The 21,855-nt window shown below is 33.9% G+C and overlaps 1 protein-coding gene across 3 annotated transcripts in view; it reads right to left on the bottom strand.

Annotated features, from left to right (window-relative positions):
* Window positions 1–5,509: 5,509 nt before the first annotated feature.
* LOC123532767 (uncharacterized) overlaps window positions 5,510–21,855 on the bottom strand; it is a 61,615-nt gene continuing 45,269 nt past the window's right edge. For 2 of the 3 annotated variants that reach the window (XM_053517612.1, XM_053517611.1), the window contains 3 exons: window positions 21,068–21,137; window positions 11,802–12,800; window positions 5,510–10,442 (listed from right to left, as the gene is read on the bottom strand). In XM_053517612.1, the coding sequence (XP_053373587.1) occupies window positions 10,069–10,442; window positions 11,802–12,800; window positions 21,068–21,137 (1,443 nt within the window). In that variant the 3' untranslated portion in view covers window positions 5,510–10,068. The remainder of the gene's footprint in view (window positions 10,443–11,801; window positions 12,801–21,067; window positions 21,138–21,855) is intronic. The other variant, XM_053517614.1, reaches the window with a different exon arrangement.

Below are 21,855 nucleotides of genomic sequence, written 5' to 3'. Positions count from 1 at the left end.
ATAATTCTTACGAGGCTTTGTTTTCAATTTCATTATCTTCATTGGTATGTACGAAAGGAAAAAAAAAAGAGGAGTGAAGACCTGCAATTTAAGCTGTCTATGAGCAGTATTATAACAGTTCACCTATTTGACCAAATCTCAATGTCTAGATTTTTATGCCTATGCCCCCCCCCCCCCCCCCCACCCGACCCCATTCCCCTTCAATGGAGAAGATTGCTTTACTTATGTCAGTCTGTCAGTTGGTAGACAATCCTGTTACTAACCAATGACCAGAACATAATTTTGTCTACCGTGATGAAACTTTATAGGATGATTGATTGTTGTCAATACATCACATTTTTGCCTGTTAATGTCAAAGTGGTAGGAGACTGAAAAACATTTCTAATGACTTAATTAGATAACTAATTAGATAAGTAATTAGACCTATGCTTGTAAACATTTGCATGAAAAACAGCAGTTGCCAAAAAGAGGTTAGCCCTAAGACCTTAGAAACTTCAAAACAGTTGGTGTTCATGTGATTTTAATTTCCACGCTTTTCACTATTTTCAGGCATCTCAGTCACAGTTTGCTATTTACCTAAATTGAACACCGGGTCTATAGATATGGTCTCAATACACAGAGTATAGTATTGTTCTGATCCAACGTGCTTGTAGACTGACTGAAACCACCTGCTTGCAGTTCATAAGGTATGCATTTCCATCTTTCTTTTTCTTTAGTTACGGTTGTGGGAAGCAGTTTCAATCATTCAAAGAGGACGGTATACTGTAAAATCATTGAATTTAGTATTTGTGTGGATAAATTATTGTGGTTGCGTCAGTTCACAAAATCAAATCCCAAGGAAGAAGTAATGTTCCCATTCATCATCTTGATAAGTGAAAATCCATGATATCATATCTGAATGAAAAAGCATTTCCTGGGAAACCACAGAATTTTATACATTCAAATTTAAACAATTTTACAGTGGTTAGCATAAGTTATTGCACGATGTCTGTCATCATCATGATTTGTCGTCAACTTTTTTACTGTTAAGTTGTAACACTTCAGGACCCAGAACTGTATCTAATCTTAATTGAACTTTGTCAGTATATTTGCCTGATAAAATGATCAACAAGACCATTATTTGGTAATTTGGAGTCAAAAACTATGTCACTTGGTCAATCTTAGACACCGTTAACTGTTGAGAGGCTACATTTTCTGCCTAATGGTCATGCAACTTCATTAGAATGTTTATATATATTTACAGATAAGTTTAAAGCCGAATTATCTGAGGTAATAAACCAGTCTATTAGGCTGAATCATTGAAAAAACCTTGTTTTAAGTGTGAAGCCGTTAAACAGTTTATTTTTAAATGCTAAAAGTCATAATACGATGTGATATCACCGATCTGAGCATCAGGTGAACCTCTACAAAGCTACTTAGTTGGTAACATAAACATGGCAACCCTATACCAAGCTATGGCCAATTGTGGATGGTACTGGCTATTCAAATATATATCACTGTATAGAAAATTTCTCAAATCTCTTTCTCAAAAGCAATTTGTCTGATTTTCATATAAAGACGACTCAATATGTTTAAAGTTGGCTGCCAGGGAGCAGGCCAACAATTGAAAATATTTCAAACTGTTCAGAATTATGTCTAATTTGTTTTAGCAATTTTTTTTTTGATTTTGTTGTTTTAGTTTGCCTGCTTTCTAAAAGCTATGAAAGCATGTCTTTTTTAGGGTCTCTATTATCAACTGACAGTGCTTGATAAAATTTTGTGTTTTACAGGCGCAGGCAGCTACAGAATGGAAGGTCAACAAAATCAGTATACTTGAAAAGCATGAAAGAAACGCCAGAAAATATGAAAAGAAAGAAGAACAAGGGAACTTGAATAAAATTAACTTTTAAAGATATGAATTCAGAATATACGCGGAAACTAAATTTATAATGAGAACAGTAGTGATTGGTTAAGCTCTATTACTTTAAGAGATAAACTATTATTATCACACTGTTTTGTCATGCACATACAATAATTATACTAATGTTATTTTCGATAATTATTTTCTGGTCTATTTCGCAAAGTTGTCTATTGATTAACATACTTATATTAAGTAAAGTTCAATGATGTTTTGTTTTTATTATACCCCTACTTAACAAAGTTTAGGGGCATATAGGAGTGAGCTTGTCGGTCGGTCTGTCGGTCGGTCCGTTTGTTTTCAGGGTTTCCGGACAATAACTCATGAAATGTGTGAGAGATTTAAATAATTTTTGGTACACAAGTGTAACATCATAAAATACAGGTCAAGTTCGACTTTGAGGTCAAAATGACCCAGAACAGTTAAACGGTTTCCGGATGATAACTTGAGAACCCTTGGGCCTAGGATCATAAATTTTGGGACACAGGTGTAACATCATAAAATACAGGTCAAGTTCAACTTTGAGGTAAGTACGTCAAGGGTCAAGGTCACAATGTCTTGGAATATTAAAACGAATTCCGGATGATAACATGATAACCATTGGCCCTAGAATGACGAAAGCTGATAGGAAGGTTGGTCAGTAGATCAAGAGTCAAGGTCACAATGACCCGGAACAGTTAAATGGTTTCTGGATGATAAATTGAGAACCCTTGTGCCTAGGATCATAAATTTTAGTACACAGGTGTAACATCATAAAATACAGGTCAAGTTGGACTTTGATGTAAGTACGTCAAGGGTCTAGGTCACAATGTCCCGGAATATTAAAACGATTTCCGGATGATAACTTGATAACCATTGGCCCTAGAATGACGAAAGTTGAAAGGAAGTTTGGTCATGACCAGCAGAGGACCCATACTGATGTTGAGGTCAGTAAGTCAGTTAAGTTCACAGTGACCCAGAACAGTTTAAGCGTTTTCGGACGATCAATTGAGAACCGTTGGGCCCAGGAACATGAAACTTAATAGGGAGGTTGATGATGACCAGCAGATGACCACTATTGATTTTGAGGTTTGACTTCGACATTGGCTTACTTTTGTGACGAGGCCTTATTGTGGGGGGGGGGGGGGGGATAATTCGTCACTCCTGTGACAGCTCTAGTTTGTTTTTGTTGAAAAAGTGGTACATTGTAAACTACAGATTAAAGCAAGTCACTTTTTCTTTATTTTGATTTTGATACTTAATTCAAGCCTGAAATTCTGTCCAAAAGCATCCAGTACTGTTAGTGAAAAGTTTTTATTTACAGATCAGCTGTATTTCATGAATGGATAAAACAAATTATGAAAGCTGTCATCATAATAAATGTGTATATAGATAAAACTTAAACAAGTGGACAGTTTATTCAATAAATAAAGGTCTGGTGGAAGTCCTTTGTACTGTCCATATAAAAGCAAAATTAGTATTTGTATTATCAAGCATGGTACGAAAGAGTGAGTAATTTCAAAATTACAATCGAGACAAATACAAACATCAAGCCTGCACAAGACGGCTAATATGTCTCCCCCTAATTTATTCTCTTAACATGCCGGGATGCACATAGCTTTGCACATGTGTGTCTGTTTGTTACAATCTTGTTTGCAGAGAGTTGTGATCTAATAACTTTTCTGTTTGTCTTATTTTTAGCTCACCTGAGCACAAAGTGCTCAAGGAGAACTATTGTGATCACCCGAAGCCAGTCATTGTGCTTCATCAACAATTTCACTGTTAACACCCTAGGTCAAGTCTGAAATTGGATAACCTGAGGCCAAAAACTAGTTCACTAGGTAAAATCATAGAAATCCATTGTTAACACTCTAGAGGTCACGTTTTTAGTAACTCTCAGAATGTTTGTCTCCCTGTAATCTAGGCCTGGGTTACCAGAGGTCAGAAACTAGATCACTTAGATAAAATCATATAAAAGCCTTGTTAACATTCTAGAGGCCACATTTTCAATTTGATCTACTTCAAAACTAGATTGTCTGAGGTGAAAAAATAGGTCATAAGATCAGATCAGATCATATAAAAACCTTGTTCACACTCAAAAGGCCATATTTTAGGTTTGATCTTAAACCTTTGTCAGAATGTTTGTCTCTCTGTAATCTAGGTCAAGTTTAAAAAGGTCAAAATCTAGATCACTAGATTAAATTATAGAAAACCCTTGTTAACACTGTGGAGGCCACATTTTCAATTTGATCTTCTTAAAAGCTGGGTTACCTGAGGTAAAAAAAAACTAGGTCATTAGGTGAGATCGTATAAAAACCTTGTTAACACTCGAAAGGTCACGTTTTAGGTTTGATTTTCTTAAAACTCTGTCTTTATGAAGTCTATGTTGATTTCAAAACTGGGTTACATGAGGTTAGAAACTAGGTCAAATCATAGAAATACCTTGTGAACACTCTTAGAGGCCACATTTTTGGTTTGATCTTAAAACTTGGTAAGAATGTTTGTTTGTTTGTTTGTTTATTTGGGGTTTAACGCCGTTTTTCAACCGTATTTCAGTAAGAATACTTGTCTTTGTGAAATCTAGACCAACCTTAAATCTGGGTTATCTAGGCCAAATCATAAAAAATACTGTTAACATGCAAAATGTCTTTATGAAGTCTAGGTTGAACTGGGTTATATGAGGTTAGAAACTAGATCAAATTATAGAAATACCTTGTTAACACTCTTAGAGACCACATTTTTGGTTTGATCTAAAAACTTGGTAAGAATGAGTTTGTTTGTTTCTTTGTTTGTTTGCTTGTTTGTTTGTTTGTTTGTTTTGGGTTTATCGCCGTTATTCAACAGTATTTCAGTAAGAATTTTTGTCTCTATGAAATCTAGACCAATTTCAAAACTGTGTTATCTAGGCCAAATCACAAAAAAACATACTGTTAACATGCAAAATTCCATATGTCTACCTGATCTTGATGAGACTTAGTTGGAATGTTTGTCTGTTTAAAATGTAGTATGAACTTTTAACTGGGTCACTTGGGAAAGAACAGGGTCATTAGGTCAAATCATGGAAACGCTTTGTAAACACTTTAGAGGCCGCTTTTTCAACTTGATCATCATAAATCTTTTGTCAGAATGTTTATCTGAATGGAATGGTGAGCGATACAGGACCTTCAGGGTCCTCTTTTTTTTTTAAAGGGTATTGGTGTCACTTGAGTGTCAGTAGTGCCGTTGGTTAACATTTTGTCCAGCTCAATTAAAGCTCCAGGGTGAGCTATAAGTATAGTTGGATTGTCGCCTTTGGCATCATAAAATGACATATCTGAGCCAGTGTCTGTAACTTTGACTTAAATTTTCAATGGTATGCCCCTTTTGTTTGTAAGCTAGTATAAGGTGGAACGGTTTCAGATTGTCGGGCGGTTCGTCATTAGACAGTTTTTTTTTTCAAATGTTTTTGGGATGAGTTGAAGTCGGATCGATTTCCGATTGAGGCAGTGCCTTATTTCATATTATACACTCTGGACACTCGTGCCTTGAGAAAGTTCGGCAATCCGATTGAGAAGTAGTACTAACAACTGATATCATCCAAATTACCAAAATACTCTCTATATATAAATGTTGTCAGAAAGAAAGAAACACTAATTACTGGGTAAATGCTTTTATTGAAATCACACACAAAAATTATAAGAATCACTAATAAGTTCAGAATGTTTATCAAGACACCATTACAGGAAACATATATCAAAAGAAGCATCAAAATAAGCAATGTAATCAAGCACAAATTCAGAATCTGAAGTTACAAATGTTTAATTAACAGTTTCTTTTTATAATATTCTATCAGTACTGTATGTAAAAGACTAGGTCAAAGTTCACTCTATCATTCATAACTTTCAGTCTTAAACATGATTTTACAAAGAATTTTGTAGCAGGTAACAATTTACAAAATGGGTTATCTTTCCCATATATAATTTTAACGAGGCAATTAAGTCTGACGTTTGAAATGTTAGAGTTAATCTATAGAACAGTTCAACTTGACTGAGTAAATGTTTAAGAACGAAGCTGAGCTGATGCGCCTGAACAAATTGTGAATTCATTCTGGTTTATTTCATATATTTTTCAACTTCAAAATTCAAGCAAAATGATTTAGCAAGAGCCAAAGATAGACTGTATCGCTAACTTATTCAATATTATATCAAATGTGTTAAGCCTAGCGTCATTTGATAGCAGTGACTGTTTGAACTGATAGTAGGTAAAACACGTCCGGACCCAAGTAAGGCCCGTCACTTGTACAAAGTAAGTTCAATTCCTACCAGAGGTTACGTTCTAGAGACGTAGTCACTTGAATTATATAAAGGACATTATATTTAATATCAATTATTTCTAGATGCATTAAGTAGCTTCCTTTTCATAAAACAAAGAACCAATAGACATTAAAAAATATCAAAACGATATGATTGCAATTCAAAATATGAAAATACATGAAACATATACCAATAGATGCAACAAAACAAGCCATGCAATCAAGCACTAGGACAGAATTTAAAGTTACAAATGTTAAATTAACAAGTTTTCAAACCTCGGCTTTAAAGAAAGGAATACATGGAGTACATAGACACAAGTTCATTCATGTGTGCAAATAAAGAATAATAAATGTGTCCTGTTGGTACTCATTTGTGTTTGCTCATGAAATCGTCAAGAAATTTTCATCGCAGAAAATGGTAAACCAGACATAAGCGACAAATAAAACCTTTTTCCTAGACAAAATGTATATACTATTTTACTTAGTACTTAGACTGTTCTATAACATTATTTTATCACTATAACACATCTGTACACCTACCACCTAACAATAATAAATGTATACACACATACATAGCTATATCACAAAATTAAAATGTTATGAATACGGCTATAGACGACTTGATGCATAAATTATATAAAGTATAAACTCAGATTATAAACCATGTTATGCACATCAAAAGTAATGATAGATACATTTATAAATTCTTTCCAGATGCTCCCTTTTCATAAAACAAAGAACCAATGGACATAATAAAATATCAAAGCGATATGTTTGCAATTCAAAATATAAAAATACATGAAGCATATATCAATAGATGCAACAAAACAAGCCATGCAATCAAGCACATACAAATGTTAAATTAACATATTTTCAAACCTCAATTTTAAAGATAGGAATAAATGTAGAACATAAACGCAAGTTCATTCATGTGTGCAAATAAGGAATCATAAATGTGTCCTACTGTGCACTCATTTATGTTTGCTCATGAAATCGTCAGGAAATTGCATAGCAGAAACGTAAAAGAAAAAATGTATATACAACCAAACCTAACTAATAAATAGAACCCTTTTCCTAGACAAAATGTACATACAATTTCACTTCCTACTTAGTATGTTTTATAACATTGTTTACATATATTATAACACATCTGTACACACATGCTATTACTAACAAACGTAAAAACTATAGTAGACGCAACTTGACCTCGATGGTTGACCTTTGTATTATAATACATAATGAGGCACAACCTATTATTAAAAAGGTATGTACGCTTCATCTTTTTGCATTCATAAATTCAAATTTTACGTACATTTATCGTGATATAGATTTACTGCAGTGGTGTGAGCTGCACGAGAAAATGGAAATAAATATTTATGTAAATATAAATTAGTGTACTGGAAAGTTTTAACTGATCAAATTTAAGTATATATACTTTGATAGTGCACTGTACACAAACTAATTCCATACTCTGAACAATACACGGCTTCCCTTAGCACCCCTTATTTTCTACAATGAAATAATCTATATGAATAATCAGCCTAAGGTCAACCATCGCGGTCAAATTGCGACGAACTATACCACAATAATTGATGTATACAAACATACATGGATATAGACTATCGCAAAACTAATGTTTCATAAACATGACTATACACGTCTTGATGCATAAATTATATTTGGTAAAAACTCGAATTCTAAATCATGTTGTGCACATCAGCAGCAAGGATAGTGAAACAAAAGGAAAATATAGTCCATTCTTTTCATTGATAACCTTGATATTTAAGGCACAAGCTAGAAAAGCAGGGTAACAGTGAGGCAAAAATATTAATGAGTAAAATCTGTAACAGTAATTCATATCACAGATCTACAGATTTACCTCATATTTTCACTGTCCTAATTTAAGGGCTATTATTTTCAATTGAACATTTATTGAAATTTATAGTTGATAATCAAACCCTACAATAGAAACACAGCAATAGAATGTCTAAGCTATGATAAAAACGGAAAGATACTGAAATCGGATATGTCGTAATGAAAGCCATTTTACAATTGTCCTTAAATCTTTAAAGATGTTATGTTTTTAATCTTTTCGTCAAGTATATCCTAGGTATGCAAATGAATTTTACAGCATTAAAATGTTTTAAAATTAGAAATAAAAAAAAACACTCTTCTTCACTGAAAGAAAACTTTGATAAAAAATCTGAAAAGGACAAGTAGAAGCCCTAAACCTTGTAAAAATTACATTATTTATACAGATTATATGTTCCACGACAAAATCACGGGCAGTATTTGCTTTCGTCTAAAATGCGTCACTCAAAACCCATTTCAACAGGCAACCACAAAAGTCGGGTTATTGAAAATATGATGTTATGTACAAGTCTTTTGTCTATTTAGTATTTATTTAGTTGCTTGAAATCAGTCTTTCAAAACCTAGGAAAATACTGAAAATCAAATGTGCTTGCTTAGTCAAAGTGGCATGCTTAATCAAAATCAAAGTCCAAATCACACCGAAATTTGAAAATGAGCTTAAATCTAGGTTTACAACCAAATAGAAAAAAGAACAACATATTTTTATACATAATTTAACTGAAACACTCGTTCGAAAATGATACAATTATTGTCACCTTAAATATGTTTAAATATATTATTTTATTATATTGAGTATAACGGGTAGTTTTTCAAACATATACTCTATTTACGTTTGGAGGACCTTTCAAATTATTTACGTGTCTTTAAATACGGATTAAGGTATAAGGCAGAAATGCATGAGTAAAAGTTCAAAAATAAACTTTGCTAATCGTTCACTAAGGTTTAAATAAATATGGCTTTCAAGCCACTTCGCAAATATATGCATGCAAAAGCCTTGTGTTATATACTATTTAATTTGGTATGCTGTGTTCTCGTAATTCCGTGGCTCTTAATTGCCAAAATTGAACATGCGCATTTGATGTTAGGTATTCACATGTTGTTTTTTAACCAAAAGTAGCTGCAACCTTTCAATATAACCATGCTAAGTCAAAAAGTCAACAAGATATGACAGAAGATGAAAAATCTCACATCATGATGTTGACCTACATTGGTCTGGATCAGCTGGCAGCTTCTCGTTGTATCCGTGGCTCTGACTGGCTAATTGATGGTCGCTATGGTTAAGGGTACCTTGACAAATTACACTGCTCAGAATTTAGTTATGGTGGGGGGGGGGGGGCTTAATGTGTTGCTACAATTTTGTCATAATCGGTTTGCATGTTTGTATTTTAATAAAAGTTTTTGTATGCCACCATCTTTTTCCTTAGCACTGAAACTTTGGACATGCGCGACAGTGGCACAAGTGTAATTTTGAGAGCCACGGAATGAACGAGAAACCACGGAATATCGAGAATTAGGTATACTGTTTTTTTTTAGGTTGCAGTTACGACTTTTCTGTAGGTATTCGTGTCTTTAACTTTAAAAAACTGTATACAAAAATAAATAAATGTAACGGTGATACTATACTTCTATGTATTTACACTATAAAGAAATATTTGAGGATCACTAAGTATAAAAAAAGATAAGGCTAAAGTTCAATACTTGAATTACAGCTAATGTTAAAGTTTCAGTAAGTTGACTTATATTGTCTCTAACATGTTTGTTTGTCTATGAGTGAACGCTAAAATAATAAGAAACCCAATCTTTCATCATAAGCAGACTTTTTTATGTTCATTCCAAAAAAAGGGCACGTGAAAAGAGTGTTCATGCTGTCAAAACACATTCAGGCAACTACTTGCTGACCTTTAAACAAAGGGTATAAAACGGTAACAGTCAGATTGATCTAAAAGAAAGCAAACCTGTTCAGCAAGTAATTTGGAGAGCTTTGTTTGTTTTTTATCGATGCAAGCTATTAAGAAGATCTTTTATACCACTACAGTCTAAAGGGTTCAAATTCTGATACTCCCAACTTCTCTTTTACTTCTGAGATAGGTAGAGCTATTCCATTTCCGTTTACTTCCCCGATTAACATACCGACACAAACCGAATCGCGACCAACTCCTGTCTGAAACACAAGTGCCCCTGAATCACCACGCAAACAAAAGTCAGGTCCGTCCAATGAGCAAATATCTATCACCTTCATGAAAAGTTGAGTCTGCTCTTTGTTTCCATGAGTTAGCCTACACACAGCTCCAGGAAAGTTTACGACACCTTCAGTAAACTCAGTAGCAGATCCAAATTTTCGTACTTTTCTTCCGTGAAGAAACGGTGATTTTTCACACATCTTACCAGATTCATAGATCATATCTGAAAATAATAATTCTAATTACTTAAAATGTTATTTCAAAACTTATTTGGATAAATATAACTTAAATACTGAATAAAGAGTTTTAGTGCGTGTAATAACACTCGTACGTTGTGCGAAACTATATTTTCATTCAGTTATAATACTTGATATTGTTTCTTCATTCTCGACTAGACATACTTTACTACTTCTTTTCTTACATATTTAAGAATAGTATGGAAAATCAAGAGATAAATAGCAGTAATACCCGATTATAAAATATGTGCACATGATAAAGTGGTCAAGGATGAGTTAGTTTATATTAATTTGTTTTAGCTCGAATGTGATGAAAGCTTCAAGCTTATTGGAACCACTCTCGAGTCCGCTTTCTGGAAAAACCAGTACCGGTGTCATATGAGAAGTTATGATCGTGACCTCAGTTGGGCTCGAACCCACGACCCCTGTATTGAGCGGCCGACACCTTATCCACTTCCCTTAGGGTGAGTTATTGAGATTACCTTTCTTCATTTGTCGTCCGACCGTCTTATAAGTTTTAAACTTAACAAAGAAATATGTTTCTTAGTGTGAAATCGTACTCTCGTATTATCGGCCTCTGCAGAGGTAATGGTGGTATAACTATAATACGATGCGACAACAAATAATAAGATGAGACAGCTTGATAACGCTCTAATGCTACATGAGAACACGATGCGATAGCACGACAACATGATGGTACTATAACCTGCCGTGTTAACTACCCGATGTGAATTTCTTAACATATAAAGTCACTAAATTACCAAAAACATTCGATTAAACATGCTAAGATTACTAGATTTTATTTTCATTGATCACAACAGTACTTATGCAGAAGAAATTTCCAGTCAATAACAATAGTTTTTCTTTCTTCAACCGAACTTATACAAAGTGTGCATCTTTTTAAAATTTATGTCATTAAAAATAGTTGTGTAAATTACAAAATATGTATCAACCATTTTGAATAAAACCTGAAACAATTAATAAAAAGTATGTGAAAAATATACGAAAACAAATATATTACTAGGGATAGATTAATCCCTGAATGTGTTGTTAGACTGGAAACTAAATTTTGAATTTTTATTAAAAAAAAAACACTATTTGCGTTACTGTTGAGTATAAAAGAATGTGAATAAAATCTTTAAGGGATTTGAAATATAACGGTAGAAAGAATAGTCCCATAAAGCGCTGTATACCACCGACATACATTAACATTTGTGTGTTTTGACAAGGGTCACAAAATGAAAAATCTAGCGCTCCATTCTAAATGTAACTAAGAACAAAACCAGATTAGTAAATGAACAGACATATACGCTGTTCAGAAATATAAAAATAAAAATTGATTTTACCTATTTCAACGCCCTTGACTGTAGGAAATTTTCCAGAGTTTGGAGGTCTCTCTTCAATTTGAAAAACAGCCAGATCGATCCCGCAACTGCCCTCCTCGCAAGCTTTGAAGAAGGTCTCTGTCACTCTGCCAACTTTTCTACCGCGATTTGCTGGTTGACGAATGATCTTTTCATCTTCTTCCCATGTTCTTTTTCCGTAATTTTTCGTGACTGAGCTTTTTAATTCAGCATCGGAGAGTACAACGTGTGCACATGTAGTCCCACACAGACCGTACATTGGATGATGTATAAAACCGCCAAGGGTTCCTGCACCAACAGCGGAAGCAATCTGGCATCCCATGCGTAAATTTGGAAGGCAATCGGTCGCGTTTAAACTAGCACTCTCAAATCCCCCTTCTCTTACATCAACAGGTATTCCATCTAATTCTGTTGGAAGCAATTTCTCAAGCAGTGGCACTTTACCCTTTATTTTCACGTACATTACAACAGTGTTTCCAGGTATGATTTGGTGGTTGCTGTTGTCATGTTCATCGTAGCCTTTGGAACGAAATCCACTGCCAGAGATTACTGAGAGTTGAGAGTGGCATCTAAACAATTCAGATGTATGCCTATCTATTACTTCTTGTATGTGCTTTACATCCTTGAACTCCAGCATATTGTCTCTAGCTTCTTTCCTTTGCATTGCTATTTTGTTCTCGTTGCTATACTGACTCATAGGCCTGACATACACAGGGTAATCGACATCGCTAAGTTCTGGTAGTTTTTCTTGAGTTTGAACTATAAAGCACATTCCGTTTGCTTCATCTGTGGCATATGCCGGCCAGACATTCAGGATACTATCAGATTTGTTCTTGATGAACGTACAAATATCGTGGCAATAGTAATGAAAACTTTGCTCTGATTCCCCCTTTATTGACCACATCTTCTCAATAGTAGTTCGACTTGGTAATGGTTTTATTCTTTTATTACTTATGTCTGCAACAATCGCATGCATTCTGTCTGTTATTTTTAATAAAAATAGGCGTTATAATGGCTGCTTACATTATTCACAATGAAATAACGTGATCTGTTTACGTGATCTGTTTACAACATTACTTAATTATAATAAAAACATATATCTCAAACATATCATAAAACCATGAATTGCAGGATCACTCTAGACTTTATTTTTGGCAAAAGCTTTTCAACTTTCCTACATATATTTAAAAATTTATTTATAGGCAGTTTCATGATGGTAGGTATAAAGTCAGGACACGGCTCGAGTGACATACGTGTATCCTACTACGTATTCATCAATATACCTTTGAATGAATTTGAATATGCTCGAACGTGTTTGGGAAAATTGAAATTATAAGCGAAAGCAAAAGGTTTGTTAAGACAAGACAAAATGGCTGACATCAGTTCTAAAACAAGATACAAGGTGAGTATTATTTTTAATTATGTTATTTTAACATTACTGTATAGCGGGTTAATTCTGTTGGTTTTTATTTCTACTTATTTTGTGGGTCGAGGCTGTCACACAGACATGAATTCTGGACATTGAAACTACCAGCAGATTTTTTGACACGGAAATAAACTTTAATATTTCGCTTAATATACTCAAACGCAAAAGAAAGTGTGCACTTTTTAAATTTGAATATTCTAAGTTCTAAAAGAGGTATCTTTTTCAATTTGCAAAATACTTTGCTCGAAGCAAGTACTATTGATCTTTCTTCAATTTTACGATAAAAACTTTCAAGCTAATTAGCGATAGTGGACTTTTGCACGATTTGCACGTGCTGCCCATAGGAAGTGTACATGTCTACAAAAACAACTTTTGTCAGTTTTCTTATACCTTTGGTGAAAAGAAGAACACATTAGATTTCAAAACTGTGATGTAATAAAATGCCACGACTTAGTGAAACTCAGCTAATTGAAGCATAAACAATGCTTTAACGAGGAGAAAATGCTATTTACGTCAGCAGAACGTTTGGGCGCCGAAGTAATGTTATATATTTTGCACCAGCAATTTCAGCAAACTGGTCGAATTGATGTACGCCATAGATCCAGCAGATCTCGGGTGACAACTGCTACTCAAGAATGGAATAAAATTCCCCGTGACGTCATTCTACTGTTACGTAAGGTCTAAGCCTAAACGTTGACATATCAAAGCTTGAATAAGTGGTAGAGGTGGTCACACACGATATTTCAACAAAATAATGTTTGAGGAACAGGCAGCTTTTTTATGATCTGACAGGAAAGAGACTCACAACTTCCGTTTTTGACCCCTGTTGGTTTTGAATAGCCGAGAATCCCCATAAATGTCAAGATGTTGAGATTAATCGAAACACATGAAATTGGCAATAAAATGCACTCAATTTTGGTACCAAACATGACACACTTTTCAACAAAATAATCTTTTTCTGACAACATGCAGAATCCTTTTGCGTTTGAGTATATAATGACCCGTTTTCATTATCTCACGAGATTTTCGTCTGCTGTCAAGTTATTCACACCGATTGTGTTTGATTGCTTTTGTTATTGCTTCAATCTATTGTCCTAGAATGAATGGCTACCGTTTCGGGCGTGTAATCTTTACAGGTGTATATCACAAAACACTATAGGTTTATAAAAAGTTTGACAAACGTTATCTAAATTTGGGAAAATAAAACTGAGCATTTTGCGATATTTTACTAGTTATGGTCCGGAAACTGTTTTACTGTCCAGGGTCGGTCACTGTGACCTTGATCTTAAACCTACTGCCTTCAACATCATGAAGAATCAACTTACCTAACAACTGCCATGATCGTATCCTCACGCGTTCTTATGTTATCAACCAGAAATTATTTATGTGTTCCTAGATTCTCTACTTCCATTCTCATTTAATATCTCCGCATGGATCAGAGGTGGAGGACGTGTGAGTTCAGACACTATGCACAATGTCCTTTTTATCAAAAATAATATTATACTAAGCTTTTTCTTGAAAAATACGGGATTATATATATATATATGTATATATATTTTTTTATTTATAAATTCTGCATCAGCATTTGAAATGGTAAACGATATTACCAGATGTGTATCGAAATGTAAATTTTTGCTTGTTATTCCTATAGCTGATTCACACTTTACCAGTAAACGTACTTACACTTTGTGAATGCGTTTTCTGTATATAATCAATAAGTGAGTGTCACTTCTTTGTAATTCATTTTGGCATATAGCTTATTTGCTACACTTCCTCAATAAATTATAATCCCTATATGTTACTTAAGGTAGAACGCGACACTTCGCGAACTTTCGAGTACCGTCTTGAAATTTGGCATGTGTAAAGTTGACCATATTTAAAAAAAAAATGTGCAGTTTATTTTAAATCAATAGAGCCAACCAATTTTTGAACACGAGACGTCGGTGTTGACCACCAAAGCCCGTTTTTGAAAATGACGTCGCCGCGTATCCTTGGCAACTGTTACGCGAACTGCAACGGCACCAACCAAAACATTCTCTTAAATCATACACTATTCGACGAGATTTTTTTCCTTTATGATGATATAAAAATCATTGTTTTACACCGACAAATATTTGAAAAATAGAAAGAGAATCACGGTCTTTGACTAAAAGTTGACGTTCAGTTTCGCAGCATTTTCCGGCTTTAAATCAGCATATTAAAAATTCCATGAATTAAATTGTTGATTTTCTTTTCAATAAACGGTGTTTAAAATGTATACCGAGTCCAAATGACAAACACCGACTTAGTTTTTTCGGTACATGTGATTTTATTTCCCCCATGGCATGCGTAAATTTTGTACCATAATTCGACGTCTGCAGATACTTTCGAGACATCATAATTCGGCCATTTTGAAAATCGCTTTAAATATATTTTCTATTTAATAATGATCATTTTTCATCTTTTTCTTATTCAAAGTACCAGTTAACAAGTTTGCCGTTATAATACACTGCTAAAATGAAGAATTTATACGTATACAATTGTGTTTGTTTGTTTTGGGTTTAACGCCTTTTTCAACAGTATTCCAGTCATGTAACGGCGGGCAGTTAACCTAACCAGTGTTCCTGGATTCTGTACCAGTACAGACCTGTTCTCCGCAAGTAACTGCCAACTTCCCCACATGAATCAGAGGTGGAGGACTAAAGATTTCAGACACAATGTCGTTTATCAAATAGTCACGGAGAACATACGCCTAGCCCGAGGATCGAACTCACGACCCCGCGATCCGTAGACCGACGTTCTACCTACTGAGCTAAGCGGGCGGGTTATACAGTTGTGTAGATAATTCGGAGATTTACATTTGAAACAAAAAGTTAAAGCATCATTATTGTAAAATATTATAGATCAGTATTATACAACAGTTTCATATATTTTTTAGTTTGCTCTCCACGAGAGTAAAGCTTGATTGTTTCTTGTTTTTCTTGATATTATCCCTAATCCTCCATAAGCACACACGCACGCACTCACGCACATCCCAAGGTCATACATTTTTACTATTTCATTTCTTACTTCTCCAGCCTAGCAACATATGACAATAATGAAAATTTGATATGGTAGAAGGTTTCTGTCCGAAATCATTCGTCCTCCACTCCGATTTTATGTGGTGAAGTTGGAAGTTACTTGTTGAGGAATATTGGTTAGGTTAACCGCCTATCGTAACAGAAAACAGTGTTAAACTTAAAAGAAACAATTTTCTTTTTTTTATTTTATGGAATATTTAACATTTTTAGCAGAATATTTACTCGTATTTGTTATGTTTGATAGGGGAGTAAGGTTTGGAAAAATATTATATATGGAATATGTTTCTATTATGTGTCTATGAATACAAGGATAACCTTTCTTCAAACACATCCCTGGAGAGCTAAAACCTCTTTGTAAAGGATGGTGTATTTCTGTCTAGCGTTGTTAAATAAATTAAACTTTTCAGAGCAACAGCCTCCGTACAACAATTATATCCTGTTTCCCCGTGGCTGCACTTCATTTGGAATCGGGGTGTCTAACTACTCTCCAAACAGTCGAAATATTTCCAAAACGTAAATTTTTCCAAGTTATATGTAATGCTAAAATGAATATTTCTCATTTTTACAAACGCTTTACTGACTTTTTCGCACTGTGCCGAGGTTAACTAGGTTCTGTATACACCAGACTGAGTGTTATTTTTTGACACCGCTTCCTTAAGAAGACACATATATTAGCTGATAAATATTTATAGCATATACATTGTATTACAAGTTTTTTATGTAACCATTTTTTACGCATAGATAATACGTGACGGAAACAGAGGCATGTAAAGTAATTCTATACAGGTACTTGTTACTATAAAAATGGTTGAGATAATTCAAATAAAGGATTTTCGTTATATTCTGGCGTTTTCTTATAATTTTGTAAATGTTTACAATGTCATGTGCATCAATCATGTATAATTATGAACTTAAGAGATAATTCAAGAAATTCTTGCAAAGGACTCTTTTGATTAACTTCTTTCGAAATAGGTTAAAAATTGATCACAAGACATACGAGAACCCGTTAAATTACGTATTTTTTATCTGGGGTAAGGGTAGAGTAATGTAATTCAGCGTGATAACTTCGCTCACGGTAACAGAGTTTTAATCTAAATGCTATTTTGATCTAAATATACTAAGAAAAATGAATAAGTAGAGTTGATCTTAAAAAAGAAGATATACAGGCAAAAATACTTTTGCCCTAAAATAAAGTTTTCATCATCATATTAGTTTTTAGTCAAAATATATTTTAGACAAGATTAAAGCATTGTTATATTCAAAACTTAACGTTATACTTGTTGCTCTGACGTAACTTTAACGTAAATACTCTAAGGTTAAATGACCACCACAAATTATATACCATTTCAAATGCAGATACTTGTTGACTGAACAGAATGGTTTACGAAAACAGTCCGACGGACGTGAAATCACGGTTCATCAAAAATGGACGTCTAAGATTTGCGGAGAAAAAAGTTACAGAAAAAATCAAAAATGTTAAATACGCATTATATGAGGAATATGCTAGATTTTATATTAAACCAAATGTCGAAACGGAACCCAATAACGTCTGAATTTAGGCGCATTCCACCTTAATTATGTAATCTTTTGTCCACTTGACGCATTTGAAGATACCAAACGCTTCGGATTTTGCGCCAGTGGCACGTTATATATCATATTGAAATGTACTTAAGAAATAATAAGTTCCCAGACGTGGTTTATCGTAGAATAACCAGAGGTTTTCGTTCTTATGCGTAAGAATATACTACGAAGGCCGTAGGCTTCAGTGATATATTGTTTTGCTTAAGAACGAAAAACTCTGGTTATTCTACAATAAATCACTCTCGGGAACTTATTATTTCGATTCTAACACGGCATACTAGTATCAAAAATATTAGAAAAAAAGTGGTAACTACTTTTTACGACCGTACTACGCACCTGGATGGGATGACGTCGTTGCACGCGAGTGGTATGTTGCAGAATAACCCAAGATAGGTTTTGCTCTACATGTATGTAGATTATTTGCTGGTCGTGTTAGAATAAGAATTTACTTACTTTAATTAATATGCCTTTCATCATTGTTTTATATATAAACGTCTTGCCATGGATCAAAGTGTTTGTTCTTGTTTTGTATAAAGGTCTTTGAGGACCAGTAAAACACTAAATGGTGCAGATGTTAAGCTAAACACAATGGCCGAATTATAATGTCTAGAAAGTATCTGCAGACGTCGAATTACAGTACAAAATTTACGCATGGGGATGGGAGAAATAAGATCACATGTACCGAAAAATCTAAATCGGTGACCCCTAATTTTATTTGTCTTTTGGAGTGGGTGTAGATTTTAAACACCGTTTATTGAAAAAAAAAAAAAAAAAATGAATTCAAGGATTTTTTAATAAGCTGATTTAAAGCCGAAAAATGCTGCGAAACTGAACGTCAATTTTTATTCGAAAACGGCTATTTACTTTCCATTTTTCAAATATTTGTCGGTGTAAAACAGTGATTTTTATATCACCATGAAGGACTTTGGTGTTCAACTTTGACGTCTCGTGTACAAAAACTGGTTGGCTCTATTAGTACATGTAGTATAAAATAAACTGCATCTTGTTTGAAATAAGGTCAACTTTACACACGCCAAATTTTAAGACGCTATTCGAAAGTTCGCAAACTTTCGCGTTCTACCTTAATCGTAACATTTCATGATTTCAGATGGCGTGTTTACAAACACATCAACTTATGTATTCAATAACTTTTTAACACGCTTCATCGCGCGCTGTTATAACTTGTAACATATTGTCCAATGTAGTCGTCACACGATGTACTGACGACTTTGTTCTTTAAATTAGCAAACTTGAGACGAAATAGGTAAAATGTGTGCTAACCTACTTTCGCTTTTGCCTATATCCACCATTTTGTCTTAACTAACCTTATGCTCTCGCTTAAAATTTAAACGTAAAAAATCATGTTCGACCCCCTGGCCAGGTTTAAATATAACTAACCTCATAATTAAGTACTTATTTGACAGATTTTATATAATTATTTATTGTAACTATTATTTCTTATATTTATGCAGATAACAATTCTGGCTCTTATTATGGAATATATTTGTATTTTGAATCCTTAATTCCTGTTAACAATTATGATTATATACTCGTTTTTACACTCCGTTAAGTTACAGTGGAACTAGAAACGTCAATGTATTTCCATATTGAAGCCTGGATTTTATATCGGGGCCGTGACGTCATTTTAACGTGTGTCGTTGCGTTATTTTGTTAATTCACAAGTACTGTCAAGTTTAATTAAAACTTAGAAACAAATTCATAATAATCATATACTATTAATACGTGCAGATAACGTAAGTTATAAAAAATAGTGTTGCATAAAGAAATATGCACTCGTTCTTTAAAGTCACTCCGTGCAATATTTCCGAATAGAACTTGTGCATATTTATCGATCAAAAACTAATGATATACAATTATAGCACTATTTTGCTTATCAGCAAGTTACATATAACGTAATTCTTTATACAGCACAAACGTTTTCAACAACGCTTAATATTTAAGTTCACTGAATATAGAACAGTGTGAAAAGATAAGTTTATCCCTCACTTAACTCTTATAGGAATCGCACAGAAATGTCTTAAGCCCACTTGGACTGCCCTGCTTTCATATTCGTCTTTATCTGGCAACAAAAAATGTTAATATCCAAGTTTTTTGAAAAACACTTGGTACGTGCGTGTATTGTGAGGTTATATGTATTCATAAGAGCATTTTCGCTTTGGTTTAATACGAAATTTTAAATGTCTTTGTGATCCTTTTAGGCGATCAATGAAATATAAATCAATAGAAAATTGCAGTTCGACTGAGTTTATATTACACCTGGTTTACTTGATTTTAAAGTCAGTCCTATCAGCAGTTGTTTGACATCAGGATGTAAAACTGAATTCATGCTAACCATGAGATATGCCATCTATTTCTAATTCCTTACGGAATGACTGGATAGCAAAAAAGTCAGTCAAATGCTAAAATACCTTCTGGTAAGTTTAATTTCCTGATAATGTAATTATTTAGCAAGTCTCTTCTGCGAAAATTATCAAAATGTTGCCTGTATAGGTCCTTTGACAAAACCTAGAGCCATTTAAGGTAGCAAGCCGATCAACAGTCGGACAATGCATAATATAGTGTCTACGGTGGAATTAATAAAAAGTTTGCTACATCAATAGAAAATTGTGCGATTACATAAGCGGGCGAAACTATTGGATTTCTTAGACAGTATCGTGATTAAAGGCTTTTGTGTCTGATTTTACTGAATCATAGAATTTTGGAAAGAGTATTAAGGGGAATTCTAGTGTTCAAAGTAAATTCCTTTAGATATTGTAGTGTACTAGAGGTTGGTTAAATGAGACAACTTGTTCAGATATTATAGTAAAGCAATGGTCAGCAAATCGATCAAGTCAGTTATTTGACACCAGTCTGCATTCTAGTAAATTTTACAATATATGCGTTGTCACAAACATGACTTACTTGAACGGTAAGATGGAAGTTACACTATTTTAAGAAAGAACCTCCTATATGTCTAACTAATACTAAGATAGAGGAAATGTTTATTAGCGTGGTATTTTAGCGACTGAATTGATGCTGACCATAAGCTTAGTCAGATCCTTAAATGACTAAATGATTGAAAAATAGTATCTTAACTTCAACTACTGTTTCAAATTCGTTTGTTTAATTGTCCTTAAAGGGTTGATTAGCAAATCACGTCTACATATTATGCATAATCTTACCATATTTCGGTATTTTGGACTTCCTAATCGAGTCATCTTCTTCTTCAGATTCGCCTGCATGATGTAATTCCTAAATGTATGGATAATTGGTCTTAGTATAAGCACATTGATTCCTTATGAATTGATTTAGTTCTGTTTGGGATAATCTTTAAAAATACACAAAAACTCATTTCACGAATTATTTCCTAAGGGTAAAAGGAAACAAGAGGGCCAAGATGGCCATAGGCCGCTCACCTGAGAAACACACCATAACAGTGTAAACATGTTTGACCTAGTGCTTTCATGGAAATAAATATTCTGACCAATTATTATTAAAATTGGAGCAGAAATCTTGAGTATAAACAAGTGTTTTCTTTGATTTGACCTAGTGACCTAGTTTTTGACCCCAGATGACCCATATGCGAACTTGACCAAGGCTATCATTCTTACCAAATTTCATGAAGATCAATTGAAAAATACAACCTCTATCGCATACACAAGGTTTTTCTTTGATTTGACCTAGTGACCTAGTTTTTCATTCAAGACTACCCATATTCAAACTTGACCTAGATTTCATCCAGGCAACCAATCTGACCAAATTTTATGAAACTCCAGTATAAAGTGCAGCCTCTATCACATGCACAAGGTTTTTCTTTGAATTAACCTAGTGACCTACTTTTTGACCCTAAATGACCGATATTCCAATTCTATCTAGACTTTATCAAGGTAGTAATTCTGACTTAATTTCATGATGTTCAATTGAAAAATACAGCCTCTATCGCATACACAAGGTTTTTCTTTGATTTGAC

The sequence above is a fragment of the Mercenaria mercenaria genome, chromosome 11 (genome assembly GCF_021730395.1).
Source record: "Mercenaria mercenaria strain notata chromosome 11, MADL_Memer_1, whole genome shotgun sequence".
Lineage (NCBI taxonomy): Eukaryota > Metazoa > Mollusca > Bivalvia > Venerida > Veneridae > Mercenaria > Mercenaria mercenaria.
Note: the sequence above shows the minus strand (reverse complement) of the source record. Positions and strands in the feature narration are given on the sequence as shown.